The 19,622-nt window shown below is 41.9% G+C and overlaps 1 protein-coding gene across 7 annotated transcripts in view; it reads left to right on the top strand.

Moving 5' to 3' along the window:
* LOC147135722 (transmembrane protein 132C) overlaps window positions 1–19,622 on the top strand; it is a 163,194-nt gene that overhangs the window by 94,691 nt on the left and 48,881 nt on the right. For all 7 annotated transcript variants that reach the window (XM_086054099.1, XM_086054097.1, XM_086054098.1 and 4 more), the window contains one exon: window positions 18,116–18,259. In XM_086054099.1, coding sequence (XP_085910225.1) covers window positions 18,116–18,259 — 144 coding nt within the window. The remainder of the gene's footprint in view (window positions 1–18,115; window positions 18,260–19,622) is intronic.

The following is a 19,622-nucleotide window of genomic DNA, read 5'->3' as shown; positions in this document are numbered from 1 at the left end:
CAAGTCCTCATGGGGTTGGCTGTTGCCTCCCCACACAGAATTGGAAAGGTAATTTAAAGCGGAAGTCAACCCAAACATATCATTTTTTTATTGTTCTATGCTGGCCCACTATTTGAAACACAGTGTTCTGATTAATGTTGTGTTTGTGGAATGTGAGTTAAGCAAGAAAATCCACCCGTTTTTAGCCATCTCAGGGGGCGGCCATTTTGTCGTTTCTGTCGACCGAAAATGACATCACACACCCTCAGGGCGCAGATAACGACCAATCATTGCTCAGCTTCAGTAAACGGGTCAGCCGTGATTGGTCGTTACCTGAGCCCCGAGTAGTTGTGATGTCAATTTCAGTCGACAGAAGTAACAAAATGGCCGCCCCCTGAGATGGTTAAAAGCGGGTGGATTTTGCTGATGAACTCATATTTCATATTCATCATATTGCCATCATATTGTTGACTTCCTTCAGGCCTTTATCACCCTGCCGGCAGATCCGACTCACTCACAGCAGATCCCGAAGCTCTACTGCCAGCGATAATATTGGAATTGTTGCGTCCACGCATGAGCATTCTGAACTGTCATCGGCAGGCCCTGCCGTAGTAATATAGGCATCAGTCGGCGCGCTGGTGACGCCGTGTGATGGCGCTGAAAATCGACAGGCATTGCAGACGCAACATCTAGCAAGTTGTGATGCTGGAATTGTCCGCCGTGCCAATTGACACAGCGACGGGACACAAAGGGAGACTTTCTGATCTGCCGTGACAGCGGTCGCATTTGGTTTTCTGTTGTTGCGCTGCAAGTGACACAAACAACTCTCTGGTATGTGAGTATCCAGACAAAGAAGAGATGAGAATTGCGTTTCGAGCCATCGCCACTTGTGGTTTGGATCACTCTTGAAAACATGTAGGTTATATTGTTATTGCTCTAATGAGAAAATCTGATTCGGGGCTATATATTACACATATTATTATACACATTAGAAAAGTGGAAATATTCATTTAATGGTAGTTGAACACAAAATGCCATATTGCAATGCAGAGGTCCGAGAAAAATAGCTTGTCTTGGTTGATCTGATAGAAAGGCATTAGTAAATCAAACATCAGCCGAAGGTTAGAGCGTCTCAGACTGCACGATTAATCAAACCGAGAAGTCAGAATTTGATGAAAGCATGGATCTATCATACCTTGTATCAGTGGCTGAGGTGAGTGTTGGTGGAATGAATGAATTTCTTGATACACTTTGGGCCTTTTAGTACGATTTCACATCCACTCAGACACGCCCACCCCTTAGATTACTCTTGCCAAGGATGATAATGTTTCCATCTTCAATCTTTGATTGTCCAGCAGTGTTGGAAATACGGATCAACAACAATGATGCAAATGATACAGAGTGACGAAGCTACCACAATGAACACGGTAAGAATGTCACTAAAGAAATGTGTACGATAGTCAAAAGTGTCACCGTGCGTCGCTGAATTCAACAGAGTGCCGCCACGAAAATGTTGGATGTCTGTTCTGTTCCGTGCTGTGATTGGACAATGTGTGTTTTTGGGGTGTGGCTTGGGGAAAGGTGCGTTTACTGTCTCAATGTCCATCGGATCCTAATTCAGAGTCTGTTCTGATCCAACTAATCAGACAACTAATCTGCAGCGGCAACGATTGGATGCTATCACGTCAATACGGCCCTAAATCTTTTATCGCTGTTTCCAGAATCGTGTGAAAATCGGCGCCACGTGGGAAAAGGGTGCCCCAACGCGGTTCTAGCAAAGTCGATGTAATCATGGCAAATGTCTTGAATGAAAACCAATGTCATGTAGTGTTGTATAACATGAACAAATCAATAACAGTAAAATAAGCAAAAAGACGAATCACAAGGAGATAGCGACAAAGACAAAGCACCACGTGTATTCTTCTTTTTATTCAAGTTCTGCTGAACATTTCAGTTTCTAAAATCGCAGTCGGGCATGTCGAGAACAAGCAATAAATCAATAACACTGAGAAACGCCGGTTATTTGATCTCGCTGGACTTTTTCTACGCTCTACTACTCCTGCAGTACGAATACAATTTCAGCACATTGTGTCAAAATAAAGGACGAGTCAAACAATTGCAATGTAGTGTAATTTGAGAAGAAAAGAGAAATCTGGCGTATTGACCGTACAAGGTCCAGCCCTTGCAGATCAGTCTGTTTTTCTTGGTCAATACAAATACAAAGCCCGCACTCACAATCACACCTAGGGGCAATTTAGAGAGTCCAATCAACTTACCATGCACGTTTTTTGGGATGTGGGAGGAAACCGGAGTACCCGGAGAAAACCCACGCAGGCACGGGGAGAACATGCAAGCTCCACACAGGGAGGCCGGAGCCGGGATCGAACCCACGACCTCTGAACTGTGAGGCGGACGTGCTAACCAGTCGACCGCCGCGCCGCCCTCTCTTGTCACCTTCCCGGTGATTTAAAAGGTCCGCAAAGCTGATCAGACACCTTAGTCAATGCCAGAGCAAAATGTGCTTCATTTAATAACCGTTTACGGATAAAATAAGCGAGTCCGATGGGAGGAACTAAATGCATGAATTAAACATTTGAAAAACATTTTTGCATCTCAAGAAGGAAGTAGGCGGCTTTTGTTCATCGGGTCAATGAAACGGGTGAAAGCACCCCCCCCCCCCCCCCAACCCTCATATACAATACGTTCTACTTTACAATTGCTTTAGAGCCAATATAAAAATACAATATCACTTAGGTGAAGGTTTCATATAGGTCAACTCATTGAGATATACAATGGTCCCCAGAGAAAACCGTCATGTATAGCATAATGTTTATTTGTTTCCTAACTGGTGAAAAGACAAGAAGAGAACTTATCGAGATAGCACTTTGGTCATTGTAATTTTATTGGTGAATGAGCTGCAAATATTTGCCGTGTCCCATTACATAGAACTAATTATTAACTGTCACACTGGCAAATTCATTGTAGACTGAATAAATGTATTTGTTTCAAACTCTGTGAAGTCCCACTGAGTCCTCTGCCTGGCGCACCTCCCTGACTGGTACGAGTGTGCTTTATATTGGACATTTGATGGACGGTTTACTTTTTAAAGACCCCCGTAAAGTGAAATGACAGATTTGTTCCTCAATACGTTATAGATTATACTGTCCACGTTTCAAGTTAATTGTTCAAAACGTGCAGGGAGATTTATGATCAGAGTGCGAAAAAAACGGTGCCTCGGTTTTCTTGGATGAAAAAGAAAAACATAAGGAAGGGGGAGGGGAAAAATAGTCCCAAGCTATTATAAGGGAGGGGCACAGTATGGGATTGGAAAAAAAATCCAGGACATGAACAACATTGACTCAAAATACTGCGTTTGAAATGCTTTTACAAGCTTTTACTGCAGCCTCTTTCAGTTCTTGTTTTGATTCTGAGGTTAATCTTGGTCTCATCAGCCCATAAAACGTTTGTGGCTACTGTCGCTCAGTAACGCCAGTATGTTTGAGTGTTTGCGGAAAAGCTCCGATCGATATCGCCTCTTCTCCCGGATTCAAAACGGTTTGCTTTACTCCCATAGACAGGTCTCTGGCCTTTACATTTGCCTAGCAGCAAATTTACGAAACCCAAAGCCAAAAGAACCATTTAATGTCTGAGCCATCAATCTAAAAGGCAACACCTGAGCAACTAAAAACACCCATCCAGTCACGTTTCAGTACCTTTGCTCACTTGAAAATTGGGTGACTTCAAACAAAAGGGGCTCTGTCCTGAATTACCTCTCGATGTTCCATGAAATAAAAGCCGAACAAATATCTTCCGTATACAACAACAACAAAAAAAGCAAATTGACCTTGGCGTTCCAGTACCTTTGGCGATTGATTACTAAGTGTTTACAATCTCTTTTATTTTCCAACGAACTCTTGTTTTTTTTTTTTTTTTTTAGTATAGATATAAAAGAAAGAAAATATGAATCTCAACGACTTTGTCTCCCAGTGCTAAAGAAGCACAATGCAGTGCATGATTTGATTGCCCGTGTCGTCTGTCTGAAGCAATAATTGTCTCCGTGTGTTTGTTTGAGGCCGTTGGAACAACGGTGGTGCTTTCACTCGAGCGTCGAGCCCCTTTTTTGCGTTTTCCTCAACAGCTTTTTCGGCTCCTCTGCCATCTGCACTTGAGTTGACATACTGCTCAAAAAGCCCAGTGGGCGTGTCACTACATGCATGCGGGCTCTTCTGGAGTTTTGATACTACAGAAGCCTTTGACCGGCATTTCATCACATGATGCAGTTTGGTCCCAAAAACAAAGCAAAATAGGGATCGCTTGGCGCTCTACTTTATGTTGTCCGTGTGCACAAGCTGTGTTGTCAGCGTTGCAAAGTGACACAAGTGTACCAACAGTAATTCACTCTCTTTGATATTTTTCCGTTTGTGTCCGCACTGCGTTGGCCTGTTGCCGTGGTCCATTTACTGGCCGTTAGCGAGCAAAAATTCATGGTCATGGTATTATTGTTGATGTAGTTCAATTTCAGCGCTGTGCAGTTTGTAGCTACAGTAGACAACCGCCACGACTTTTAAAGGAGGTAGTTGCTCAGTGGCAAAACTTTGTTTAGGTTTTTTTCTTTTTTTTTTTTCGCTGATTCTTGCTGTCAATTTCAATATCGATGCTCTGTATTAAAAACCTCTTCACTTTATATGCAAAAATTTTGCAGGGCGCCGAAGAAGTTTACCGGGTGCCGTCAGACAGGAAAAGTCTGATTTTAACATAGTATCAGATATTCGCACATGAATTTTGTCATTATCGAGTCAAAGCGCCGGGTTGATGTTCTCATTGGTACCTTTGCTTTGTTTATTAACAATTAAGTGAACGCAATTTTGAATAGTGAACGCACTGTTTTGAGCACACGATTCTTGAACGTGCTTTTTTTGTGAGTTTGTTCGGACACGGGCAGCCGTGTAAACATTGCGAAAAATTCAACGTACAAAAACCATTTATGGCCCTAAAAATATAGTGTAGGTAAGATGCCTTTGAGATTTCACCATACCCCCCCCCCCTAAAAAATGGAGCTTTTCCATTGAACTACAAATTCATTGTATTAAGTGGGTGTTATTCTATTAGAAATGCATATCGGTCAAGCTTCAACACTTTTTACAAATTAACTGCAAGCAGACAGTACTGTAAACGCAAACAACAAAAAAGGTCTGCCTCGTCATTGAGAATTTCAATTTGGAGTCAACGCATTGTAATAACATTGCGGAAGAAAGAGCCATTTAGCGGCTTTCTCAACAATATGTTTTAGTTAATGGGAAAAGTATTTTCAGAATAATGAAACGATGGTAAACAATCTGCGAGAGTTGCAGGTTCTTTTCTAAATAGTCTCCAACAGGGAAGACATTTGCCTCGTATTTATGGGAGAATCCCACAAACGATTTCACTCACTTGTATGACATATTTCCATAAAACGTTTGAAAATAATTGGCTGAATTGTGACACGACAGGGTGGACCTTGGGCGTGACAGGGTGGACATGCTGTGAAATGTCAGTGAATGACTTCATACTCTATATGCAATCAATCTAAAGGTAATAATGCCATTTTCCCTTCACTTAGACACTTTGAACAGTTTCCCCTTTTGTGCGGGGACATGGTTCAATTCTGCAGTTGCTGCTCCGCCAACGTCGAAAACAGACACTTCCATCTGTATAGAGTGCTTGTTCAGAGCCCCCGGTTCTGTTATTAGCAAAGTGCCTACCAGTCATGGTATCAACAGATGTCGTCGCGGGTACTTAATTTGTTTATGCCATGGTGGTGCATACGCTTAACTTTCACACTGTGCCCTTCTGCATCCACGATGACACCTGGGTACGCTTCATTGTCGGAATTAATGACGCACCACTCGCCAATGTGTTTTACCTCAATCATTTCTGGTCCCCAAGGCCTATCTGGTGCCGTTCCACATGCTGGGGGCTTGTCAGATGAAACAGGAACATTAGCATGAGTGACCTCTTGAAGGTTAAAGCAGAGGTGGTCCAAAGCGCCCCCCCCCCCCCCCCTCTTACGCAGACGTGAGATGTCTCGGCACTTCATTCGGTTGGGCGTCAGAGTGATAGCTTGGCGGATTCTCATTGTGCCTTTTGTGGCAGCTGCCGCATGTACCCCGGTCTTGGACTCGATATCCCTCTTTGAGACGAGGAGCAGCTGGACGGATGTACCCTCAAGTTAGATATCAATATTCCATTTTACGGGGACATGAAAAGTTCATACTAGGGATGTCACGATAATATCACGATATGAACCTCATTATCACGATATTGAAGGGAGGTTGGCGATATATAAAAAGCTCACGATACTGTATAAAAGTTCACGATTTTGTAAAAAAAAAAAAAAGGAAAAAAAAAACATCCCAATGTTCTGTTTTTGTATATAATAACAGCCTTCGCGAAAAAATAGGTTTGGCCAGTCGTGGGCTGCTTCTGACGATATAGAAATTGATTTTTCACTGTGGCAGAGTGTACACATTAAGCATGTCAAAATCCAACCACAAACATGATATGATGAAAATTACGAAACGTACGTGTAACTAGACACAGATTCAGTCACTATTGAAGGAAGACAAAATGCTGCTCGTAAATTGGGTGTGATAGCCAAAAATTCAGACTTGCTCATATACTTCCTTCCTAAAAAGGCAAAAACTGTGTTAAAATGCTGATTTCGAACCATAAACAAGATGACTTGTCAAATTGAGCCACTTAGATACCGAGTCCCCAGTCAAGTCAAGTCAAGTCAAGTCATTCCCAAGTTTTTGTCAAGCGAGCCGCAAGTACTAAAAACAGCAACTCGAGTCTGACTCGAGTCAAATCATATAATTCAAGTCCCCCGTCGCTGCTGATCGTCTACCACTTTGTTCAGGTTAGCGCGTGGCTTGGACCAATTCTATTCCTCTGTAAAGACCATAAGTAGTACGAAACCATACACCAACGATAAAAAAAAACATATTGTCATGTCAGTACATCTAAAGCAGTCAATAAAATCCAAAGCTCCGCCCCACCCCCCTTACAGTTCGTGTACTAAATCTTCGTGGCGCTAAGTAAGTGTAGCTAATAAACTCTCCAACGAGGTCAAATGCAGCCTCATTCTCTTGATGTGAAAAGCAAAGAGCACTTATCCCCGTGACTCAAACAATGGCAGGGCGCACTTGTTTCCTCTTCGTGTGCCACCAAAACATTCCAGCGAAATAAAAACGGTTTAAAATGACATGTTGTGCTCCTCAGCGCTGCGGTTTGCGCGCCGCTCTCTTACGCTCTGTCAAAATTCACTATCATTCCACCTCAGCATGGTCGCCGCAGTGCAGTCAATTGGCTTGTGGGACCATTGGCGTCCCGCAGGCACCTATGGGAACGCTCTATGAAGGGATCAGTACAAACATCCAGTGGCAGTCAAGGTGTTGCCGTGTGAAGTGGTCGCGCTGCTCGCGGCCATGTCACGGATGAAGTGGGATACACACACACACACACACACACACTGGCTTTTTTTTTTTTCACATCCTAACCGTTGTTTGAAAACGTGAGGGACCCCACTCGTGACCCAGAAAAAAAAAAAAAAAGATCTGTGATATTTAAAAGGTGACATAGGCGAAAAAAAAGGAAATCTATTATTTATACACCTATTAAAGCTGAAATTAACACATTCGTATCGAACGTTTCAGTGGTTCACTATCAAAAGGCATCCAATTGTCACCAAGGTTGTTGTAGTTGACGAAAACTAGCGAAATAACGACTAAAATTGATGAAACGTTCGTGGGCGGAATAAAATTAAAATGAGAGTGACTTTTTTTTTTTTTTTAAATCAATAACTGGAAATATCATAGTATAACATCTTGTGTTTATAAAACAAAGTAAATTTAACAGTATTCATAGAGAAAATTGTAAATGAATATCATACATGAGCTTTCCGGGTTCATTTTAAATGTGTTTATTTCGGTCTTGCTTTACGTCCATGCGGATGAAAGAAATTGGGAATTGTAGTTTACGTTACTTTATTACACAATACTTAGTGACCTTGTTTTGTTTTTTTTTGTATCTCACACTTGACAAATTCTTCATATATTTACAATAAAACTAAAACTAACACTAAAACTAATGAAAACCAAGCGAAAATGATGCGTTTTCAAAAAATTAAAAACGAATAAAAACAAACAAATCTGCCCTAAAAACAAATTCAAACTAACTGACTAAAAAAAAAAAAAAAAAAACTCAAATTGAAATAAAAACTACCTATAATGAATAATATGAATAAAATGATTAAAACCCGATTGTCAGCCAACATTCACCTTTCTGGTTCTGCCGCCACGCTCAGAGCCGCTGCTCGTTTGTGATGCGATTCGTCGTACTGCGCATTAGGCATGAAGTACGGCGATGATAAAAAAGCGACACCTGTTTTATCATTCTGTCTTGTGTTATTTGTAAGCTAATATCCTACGTGAGTATTTGCGTGGAAGAGGAAAAAATACATTGTTCCCATCGTTCCTTTCAAAGGCAAGCTTGCAGAGGAAAAATGAACCGGCAACTCTGATTGGCTGATGTGACTAACATTTTTTTTTTTTTTTTTCTCTCACAGTAATCTGATTTTCATCAGCTCCTCCTCTCATACTACCTGTAAAAGAAAATGACAATGGGCCTCATTTACTAACCGATTTGTATGCAAAGTGTACAAATCATCATGAAATAGCAGTAAAAATGCTTCAATCAATTTTGAAAAAAAAAAAAATCAATTGTCAAAGCAATTACACAACAATTGTCATCCAGTCCTCCTCTGTTGTCATAACATTTCAAATGAAGTTGATTTTAACATCGATTGATTCAGCTCCTCGTTAAGGCAATTAAAATAACTAAAGGAGTTGCAGTGAAGGCCACCTTTCCCCCCCCCCCCCCCCCAGTTTGTAAAGAAAACAAATTTGGCAAACTGCATCTGGAGGTGTTTGACCAAGACACAAACACATTGTCCAAGAAGCAAACATGTCATGACTGAAAGCTCCTTTTGTGCCGTTCTCGTCCCGCCAGAATGACGATCAAATTGGGGTGCTGCTAACTCAACGTCATGCAGATTGATTTGGAAATTGTCGGCTTGCCTGTTTGCACAAAGCAGAACGACGGACGGAATGGGCCGTGCCTGACGCGATGACAGATGTGTCAGTCACATCATGGCCTACCTTCGTATTCCGTTCAAATTGCAACCGTGCGTTCGTTTTAAGAACACCCTCCTCCATTTTGTGGGGACAAACTTAGTCTAGTGCCCAATCCAAGTCAATCATGTAAAGCGGCAATCAACCCAAATGTGTTTTTTTTTTCTTCTCAAGAATATGTTCCCAGCAGGCCCGCTAGTTGAAACATGGCATTTGGATTCATATTGCATTTGTGGAATATGAGTTAAGCAGCAAAATGCACCCGTTTTTAGACATGTCAGGCGGCGGCCATTTTGTCATTTCTGTCGACTGAAAAAACATCACAACTACTTAGGGCTCTGTTTACGACCAATCACGGCTCAGCTTCAGAAAACAGGTCAGCCGTGATTGGTCGTTGTGAGCAGCTGTGATGTCATTTTCAGTCGACGGAAGTGACAAAATGGCCGCCCCTGGAGATGGCTAAAAATGAGTGGATTAACTCTTAGGCCTATTCCACAAACGCAGTATTTATCAGAATGCCTTGTTTCAACTAGTGGGCTTGCATAGAACATATTCTAGAAAAAAATATCTTTTTGTTGACTTCCTTCTTTAAATCCTATTTCATATTAATCATATTGCCTTGTTTCAACTAGTGGGCCTGCATAGAACATATTTTTGAAAAAAAAAATTGGGGGGCTGACTTCCTCTTTAACCCTCAAATCACCTTTACAGCTTCTCTTCCATTACTTCTCTCGCTCGACTTCTCTCACTAACTCACTCGTGCAGTAACACCCTCACGCACACACACACACACACACACACACACCCATAAGCACAACCACCTTTTACCTGCCACATGGCTCATAACTGGTGTCCATTCCCTATCTCCTTACGTATTGCAGCCTACTGATGCATATAATGAAGTCCAAATGAGGCTAATGCACTGGTAGATCTATTTTTCACACTCTGGTAGTTTTAGCAACAAACCTTTACCTTCATGTTTTTTTTTTTTTTTTTCTTTTGTTCTCACCAGTCCGGTTCAGAGCGTGTGCATGTTAAAGACAAAGGATTGATTTAGCTCCACCAAGGAAGGTGCGTTTGCATTGCTATTACTTTGTGAATAATATTTAAACAAAAAAACAAAACAAAAAAGGTACATGCTGTGTCTGTACAGTTGGATATTGATCCAAAGTAGGATTATTTTCCCTAGTATGAAGTAGAACGATGTATAAAATAATAGCGGCGATTCAAATCCAGGACATATCAGGCCTTTAAATAATATTAAAAAGCGTAATATTGATACGAGAAAACTTTATGTGATGCAGATGCCTGTCCGGCGGCAAAAACATTTTTATGTTTTTTAATTTTTATTTTCTTTTTTTTGAAATTGCACTGTATAATACAGTACTATACTACATGACATAATTCAAATTAAATGTTGTCACTTTCTGGTTCAATTCAATGCACATTGTGCTGTTCATTCTGGTGTGCACGCTTTGGCCACCCTGTACAAGGAAACCATCTCAGCTCCTGGCTACACGGAGGATAAAGAATATACACCTGTGAGCGTTGTTATATTATCAATTCAAAAAGAGGTTTCTGCACTTTACTGTTCTAGTTCCCATGCCCGTATGCACATCCTTGAGAATCGTGCTCAAAAGCAATTTCTTTTATCCGTTGTCCTTTGTGACACTCCCTGCACGCACATTGTGGGAAATGTCGTGTGTGCAATGACGCCCCATCCCAGGCTCGAGCAAGCTTTTAGCATCGCTCGGACGCAGCACCATTAAGGCAGCATTAGTCCGACAAGGTTTATGTACGTATTTGTTCCCAGAACTCTGCGCTCAGTCAACAATTCGAATTATTAGAACACGCAATGAATAATGGAATGTTTCAGTTATGACCGACGGGCTGAAGTTGGAAATGTTGAAAAACGATTTTCAAATGATGTAGATAATATTGAATACATAGGGCGTGTTTTCAAGGTCACACTCATGAAAGTGGGACTTATTAGACATTTCATAAAACAGCCCTTATGTAAAGAGATTATAGCAATGAACGACTCTAATAGATTGTTCGACTTCTTTCCCCTCATGAAACTCAAAGGGTCTAAAAATAATGTGCGCGTTATTAAAACCCTTTAAGGCAACTTTGTAATTGGGCTAAACAGCTTAATTTGATTTTTTTACATTTGCAACGGGGCTATTTTATGGTCGACGTTAGCGTAACAGCCTACAGGATCATTGCTAATCTGTGCCTCCCATCCAACTGCAGGTTTACAAATTGACTATAATCTGCCGCACTTGCATCCTGAGATTAAACCGCTTGGCCCCCTTCCGGATCCGTCCAAATATGGGATCAGAATCGGCTCATCTATTCAACCCGACAGTTGCGATGTCTAATTTTTATGCCTTCGGTCGGGACCCAAAAGTCTTACAAGTATTGAAAAATGGCAGGTGATCCTCGGTTTACAATATTTTGAGATGAAAGGCACACAATGAAAGTGCAATGTTTTAAAATCACTGGGGGGGGGGGGGGGGGGGGAATAGTATTTTTAATTTAGTCAATTTTGCTTTGTCAAGTGGTCACCCAAAATCATCTGGGCCCAGATATCTTTTTAAGTAGTTAAAAAAAAGGGTTTTATTTTTGGTGCAACCGCCTGATGAAATATAACTCGGTAAATTCAACCATTTTTTTCCAGTGTAGTAATCGTAGGAAAATGATTTTGCTGTTGCATGACCTCATTCCTTCAGCTAATCTACAGAAGTAAGGGGAGTACTTGCTTAATATCCAGCATAAAACTTAATTCAAAAAATGCAAAGTTTGTCGCAAACAAGCAGAACTAAAAAAGGCGTAGTAATGGCACACACTTAAAAAAAAAAAAAATGTGGTCATCTGAAATCCTCTGCCTGGCCTCCAAATCCCATAACATCAAATAGGATCATCGCATCCTAAATGTAGGCCACGAGACTGATCGTGTTCTTTAATGTTTCTTTCATTTTATTTTTTTTCACATTTTCAATCCTTATGATCAGAGCCGAGCTCAGGGTGTTTCGCTGTCACACCCGTAGGTGTCATCATCCCGTTGGACTGCTTTCATTCCACGCAGCCGCACGCACGCGCGCACACACACACACACACACACACACACATATAAATCCCCTTGTCATCTCAGTCAATATCCATCTGCTTTTTTTCTTTCCTGGAAAATAATGCTTTCTTTTGGTTGAAGTTCGGCCCACGCCATTATAAAAAAAAAAAAAAAAAGGATTTCAGAAGATTGGCTTCTTTGGGACAGATACAAATATATATTTAAGATTGAACTATTAACTTTGCGTGGATTGAACTTTATTTCCTATCTCTCCTTCTAATCTGACAGTTTTTGGGTTAGAGACACTATATCAGTATAATTGTATGCCTCTAAACTGTCCAAAAATAAATGCTAACAGGCTAACTGTGGCTAACACCACTGTTTGTGCTGGTAGAACTGTTGTCTCGACCACCAAATCACAGCCGCGATGATGGTATACAGTGTCACACAACTCCCTCACGTGTCTTGAATGAACTCAAACCTTCCAGGAATTTACAAAACATTTCAGTTGAATTTCAACCTGTACAGGGGTCCTTACAATAGTACTAACATAAAAGTGCAACGTTTTGAGGTGACAAATGGTGTGGGATGAATAGTGATATAGCATAGCAGCATAGAAACGTGTGCTCACGTGGCCCTCGACAGTATCCTCAGTTTACACTGAACTCATTGTTTTTCATTGTTTTGTATTCACGACCTGTTAGTATGATTTTTCGACCAACATTGACAGTAATTATGACGTAATTGCAGCGTTGGTGTATCTTAATGATAGATTATGATATGTTCCATGTTGCACACAAATTCGGGTTACGTCACCGCTAGGGATGTAACGATTCACTCAAGCCCCGATTCGATTCGATTTTCAATTTTCAGTTCCCGATTTTCGATTCGATTTTTAAATCAAATTGCTACCCTGCTTGTCTCTGTGCACCAGTGTGGTTCTGCAGCCGTCCACAATCGCAATACGCAATGATGGAATGAAAAAAAAAAAGTCAAGACATAATTTTCTAGTTGAATTCAATCAACTTGATTTTCGATGAATCCAATCGATTTTAAATCGATTTTCGATTAATCGTTGCATCCCTAGTCACCACCGTAGGAACGTAGCTTCGTTTTAAACCCGGGACCCCATGTATGACCCCGGGGCCATTGGATGTTACATTGTAGACTGAATGAGATCAAGAAACACGGAGGAGGGTGGACCAAAAAGTTTGGGAGACGCACAAGCGGAGGCTCTTTGTCTGGCATACCCTCTTCAATCTGTCGCTATTAATCTTTCCCTCAGTTTTGCAGACGCATTGCTACGCACCGGCACTTTTAACTAGGCCTGATAATGGTTGGAACAGCCTCAAACTCGTTAATTGAATTATGCTCTTTATCTCAGCATCTGCCTCTGTCCATTGCCTGAAATACTCCCCACCTACAACCACTAATTGACTCTGAGAGTTTCCAGCACAAAGCTAGCAGCGTATAAATTAATGGCGCTGACGTGTAGGCTTGTTCACCTGTCTTTTGCCGCTAGTGTGTAAATATTGGAGTGGATTGTTGTTTTGAACATGGAAAAAGAGACAAGTGGGAGAGACATCAGCTGTGCTGCCATGCTAATAGACAAGTAATGTTCTCTTTGGCATGTAATTGCCATCAGCCTGCTTAATAGCGGTGCCATCTCTCAGTGGAGCCAAACCACTCAACTAACAAAAGCGTCAAGGTTTTTTTTTTTTTTTTTTTTTTGGTTTGTTTTTGTTTATTTATTTCTTGTCATACCCTTTCACTAAAAGCGTGTCCAAATTTCTGAGGGGATTACGGTGTTGTTTTTACTAGTGGTGTAACGGTAACGGCGATATCTAGATATCGCCATATTAAAATTACGATCTCAAAAAGGAGCACATCAAACATGACTTTTTTGCCCAGTTCAGCCGAACACATACTCTAAAAGCAGTTGGGTTAAAAAATAACATCATTTGGGGTCAAAAAGGGACCGATCCACTACTTGGGTCAATTTAACCCAACTTTCTTGGTTGTTTTTTTTTTTGGCAGAAAACAACCCAAAGAATGAGTAGTTTTGTACAAAGCAACCCGAGAGATTGGGCTGTGCTGTACAAAACATCGCAAGAAGGTGGGTCGAACTGACCCAATTAGTGGATCGGTCCATTTTTGACCCCAAATTGTGTTATTTTTAACCCAACTGTTTCTAGAGTGATTACATCATGACTGGCAGACTTTCTTTGTCACTGCTGTTATTATGTCCAGAAACACAATATCGTTATGCCACCACATTTACTCTTACAAGTATCGTAAAGCATTTCATCATGTAAGTCGAATTTATTTGTGAAGAAAGTGGAAATGCGAGAAGGGGCGCAGCTGCAAAACAGGAATGATGTTCTTATCGAAGGTGGTTGGACGCTGAGTCCTTGGGACAGAATATAACAATAACAACGAACCATCACACACACAAACACACCATTTTTGAATGCTACAAGTCCACCGCCCCCCCCCCCTTTAGAGTAGCAACATCTTACGTATACAAGACGCAAATAGGTGCGTACAAGCAATTAAAACATTTCCATATCTCCCCCTTTAGAGAAGCCCAAGGAAGAAAGCAGTTTGTATATGAATGGGCTGTGGCTAATCTTGCCAGCGTTTATCCCCTTCATCCATCTCTACCTTTGTTGGAGTCGGCAGCTGATGCAGTAACCAAAAGTGGTTTCTTTGTGACAGAGCTGATACCAGAGCAATTGTTCTCCCCTTCCATTTATCTCTCCGAAAGGGCAGCTCAATGCGGCGGCCCCACTCTGTGCCAGTGCGTTAACTTTGTATCAGATATAGACGCGGCCGTGGTGCGTCTGCGGCTGCGTCGTGAGTGCTTGAAGATATCTGCGTCTCTCTGTTCTCCGGTGTGGCTTTTGTGTAATGATCTTCCATCTACTAGATGCCCGAGGAGCAAACTATTAACCTTCGTTTTGGGCTCCTTGTATGAATTTGTTGCGCCTTAAAGCAGAAGTCAACCCAAACTTTTTTTTTTTTTTTTTCAAGAATATGTTCCCACTAGTTGAAACACGGCATTCGGATTCATTTTGCGTCGGTGGAATATAAGTCGAGCAGCAAAATGCGCTTGTTTTTAGCCATCTCCGGGGTCGGCCATTTTGTCTCGTGTCGACTGAAAATGACATCACAACTGCTCGCAACGACCAATCACGGCTCGGATTCAGAAAATAGGTCAGCTGTGATTTTTTTTATTTTTAATTTTTTTTGTTTTAGTGGCAATCAGTGTGGAATTTAACCTTGGCTATTTAGTCAGGAATGTTTCAAGTTATGCTCATACTTGGTTGCTATTACATTTCATTTTAAGACACTCTACATGTTTTACTTAAAACTGGAGGATCACAGTCATGTTATGATTTAAAATTAGATTAATACATACGGTCTGAGTTCCAGTAATTCCATAACCGCAGTGTTAGTTGTTTTTGAGCTTTTGTATTCCAAGCTTTAAAGACAAAAAGTAAACGAATGATCAGAGCATAGGTCCTACAGTTGTTTTTTTTTTTTTTTTGTGTTGTTTTTTTTGCGCAAATACTGATTGAGTAAAACAACAACAACAACGGCAACGCTGATAACAAGCCTCCGCCACTCTGTGTAAATGTTGATATTTGCGCGCAAGACCCTTGGTTAGTCTTTGACTTCATAAATAATTGTTTATATTCCATTTCATTTCCCGTTGTGTACGCTACATTAATATTAACGTGCAGCAGTATTTCATTCGGCGTGTGAGAACCATGCCTGGGAGCAAGGTGACTTGTCGACTTATTATTTGGGCGGCTGCCATCCAAGTGTGTCATTACCGAAGAAACGGTCGCTTCTGACAAGCTCTGCTTGTGTGTGTGTGTGTGTGTGTGTGTGTGTGTGTGTGTGTGTGTACTCATCGCACTGATGCGGGATTTCATGGAATTAATCATGCGACCCCATGTGCTGACGCATGTGAAAAGTGGACCTCCCTTCATATTCATCCCTTTATAGCCTCGGCCTGTGCCCTCCCTCACCAATAATTGTATTAGGGGGGACCAATCTCATTACGACATGCCGTTTGATCATTTAGCGCTCATATAGAGCAATGTTGATTTTGCCGACGGATGGCGCTGACATGGTCGACTAATCTCTCCATCACTTCACAGACGCACAACTCCTACTAGTAGATATGAGCGAAATAATCGGTGAATTGATTGTTAATGATTGTGTGCAATTTTTCCTTTCACCAATCTGAGGCCGAGCTCATCAAATTGTGGAGTAGTGTCAGCTCCGGTTCGCGGGAGATCTTTTGCCCCAAGTGGATAAATGTGTGTATGAAGACTCTGTATTGGTCTGTGGCGTCTGGTCTCTTCCCTTAGAGATGGGGTGAGAATCGTAATCCTCCAGGAAGGGCTCAGAGTTGCGCTGTCGCTCTTGCGTATCGAGAAGAGCCAGAATGAGGTGGCTCGGGCACGTGGTTCGGACGCCCTCGCTGGTGAGGCCTTTCCGACATGTCCCGCCGGAAGGACAACCCAGGACACGCTGGAGAGACTGTCTCTCGGCTGGCGTTGGAAAACCTGTGGATCGAAATCAGAATTGGACTTTATTTACCATGTGCAGCGTAAATGCAGCCTTTACTGAGACTCTTTGTAAGCGCAATTTTCACAGCACCTCTGTTTTTTGGGGGGGACCTTTATTTACTAGGTAGTAGAACCGCATGCATTTGAGCGCTTAGGTCCAAAAGCCGGGTTCTTAAATAAACCAAACACTTCAGGCCATTAAGGCATCTGACTTGTGTAAGAAGTCAGCTAACAGCTCTGACTCCCGGGTTAGTTAAAACAAGACTCCAGCTCTTTAGATGATCGGCGTCCCTTGTAGTTCTTCGCCAAAGCTAAGTATGTGAGCCGATGATTACTTTGCTGTGGATGAGGTGGATAAGGCTTTGAAAAAGGAGGGCGGACGGCAATCAGCGCTCTCCCTCTCCTCGGCGCCAACAAGCTTTATCACGTCCGTCAGGAACAGTGAGCGACACACGAGTTATTATCGCCTCGGTCGCCTGGATACCATCAAAGAAACCAGGTTGAGCACAGAGGATGTGTAGACTGTGGTTATATCATTGCTTCCCGTTAATGTGGAGCTTTTACTTTTCCGTCTTTTGCAGCTCCCGAATAAGGGCAAACTCAAATAATTCAAAAGTAGTCGGGGGAGATGTCCAACATTCTTGTTTGACAAAAAGATATCTCTTAATCTTCACTCTTCTTGTACAAGATATTTGTCCTCACATCTGCCTTGCTTATCTTATATATCAATTTTCCAAATGAATAAACTAATAATGCCTGAATACTGCCCTCATAAAAGACTTGTCGTGTTGTCCAAAAAGGATGCGGTCCAAGTGTAGAAAAAAACGTTTGGCTGCTGTTTGCCACTTTTCGCACGAATTAATGTTTTGTTGAATCAAATATGCGCGTAACTGCTGACCTCATGTTTTCCTTTCATCTAGTGTGCGCGCCGCGAGTTCTGAAACTTTGTTTGTACCGTAAGTGAAGATCTGCTTTCATTTCAGTGTCCGAGGTGCACGTTCGCGTTTGAATAGAGCCCAAAGGCTTGTTAGCTGCGAGTCTCTGGTATCAAACGTCACACTCTGGCTGTGGCGGCTATCCCCTGACATACTAACGGCATGCTGCCTTAGCGCTTTGGAAGCCGGCAAATAGACCTCAAACTCCCCATCCCTATCACACAGAACCAGGATTGATAAAGAAGACCGAGCTAGGTGGCCAATGCTAAAGATGCTTCCAAGACTGTGTCACAGAATGCTTCGCAGACTCTAAATGTGATTGTTTCAGATAATTCGCTGCATTTTGTTTTTAACCGAGTGAACCGGTTTCCTTCCCAGGGTGAAGCTGAAAGATGGTGTGGCATTCCTGGGGGCCAGAGCCAGTAACCCGGTATTGTGGACGGTGAGTCAAGATGTCAGAAGTGAAGGTCACAGAGTCGTCACCCTGCACTGCCGAAGGAAGGAGAGCAGCTTCGGTCAAAGGTACGTCTCGCCGACCTCGTCTGCCCCTCAAATCGATATGAGCCAGGGATATTCAAATGCCGAGACTTCTTCAATTTCTGAGCTGCTACGACCGAAAGGGAGAATGACTCTGCATTAATTCTTTGGCCCGGGTGTTCAAATATAACTTCCCAAGTGTACGGAGTATAATGTGTCATGTCAAAATGACAGTATCACCTAGACTGCCGAAAACAAAATGCCAGACATTTGATGAAGAAAGCTAAGGCAACAGGCGTCTGGGTCATGAGAACATCTGCCTCACAGTTCATTTTGTCCCCGTGCTTGCGTGACTTTTCTCCCGGGGAGGTTAATTGAAGACTCCCAATTGCCATTGTGTTTAAATTATTTTTGTATTGGTGTATATGCAGAGGTGGGCATTTTGCTAAATTTTGATGGTTCGTCATTTGCCAGTCTGTCATTTTTCCCGATGAATTGAATTGTAATCGTCAGTCCGTCGATCCACCAGTCAGTCTGTCATTTAAGTCCGTCAGTAGACCGTTGGTCCATCAGTCGGTCCTCCCAAAAAAAAAACGTCAGAAAACCGCGCGTCCGCCAGTGACTGACTAATGGTCCGTCATTGACGATTACATTGACGGGTGAAAACCCACTCCTGATATTCTGTTTATATATATATATGTGCCCTGGGATTGCGTGACCACTAGTCCAGGGTCTACCCCTCCTCCAAAGTCAGCTAGGATACTATTGACTCCGGTACACCTTTGACCCGAGTGGGCTAGGCGGTATAGAAAATGCACGGACCAATGGATGGAGTTCAAAGATTTGTTTATATGGTCCACAATCAGTTTCATTTATCCTCAATTCTAAAAAGAAAAAAAAAACAATGTCAATTAACACGACTTTTTTGGCAATGTTCTCTGTTCGATGTCCCCCATGTGTCCTGCTGCTGTTGTACTCCTTAGAAAACTAAAAGCAAGCATTGAAAAGATCCCTCTAAAAATACAATGAGAAATACCGAGACTGCGCAGCACGACTTTGATTCTTCAAAGAAAGTGTAAGTCATCAAAATCAGATCATTTTTGGATCCTTTGAGCTTTGTCTAAAAAAAAAAAAAAAGTTGTGAAAGACTTATATCCATCCTTCAAAAGGCAGGCGACGTTACGGAATGGTGGCCACTCAATTACAAAGCGAGTGTGAATGGAGCATTGAGCGGGCGTTATTGACTACAATGCGAACTACCATGCTAGCTTTGAAAAGTAAGATGAAAGTACACCTCTTCAACTGTAGTGCATTTTCTAAAATGTAAGAAGGTTTCATTATAGGCGCGTCAATGTGCGATTATCTCAAAGGACTATCCTATTTGCGGGTTTGACATCCAGCGGGATTA

This window comes from Filicampus tigris, chromosome 15, assembly GCF_054856515.1.
Source record: "Filicampus tigris isolate MCC_2025a chromosome 15, RoL_Ftig_1.0, whole genome shotgun sequence".
NCBI classification, from domain to species: domain Eukaryota; kingdom Metazoa; phylum Chordata; class Actinopteri; order Syngnathiformes; family Syngnathidae; genus Filicampus; species Filicampus tigris.
The sequence above is the reverse complement of the archived record's forward strand: the minus strand, read 5'-3'. Positions and strand labels throughout refer to the sequence as shown.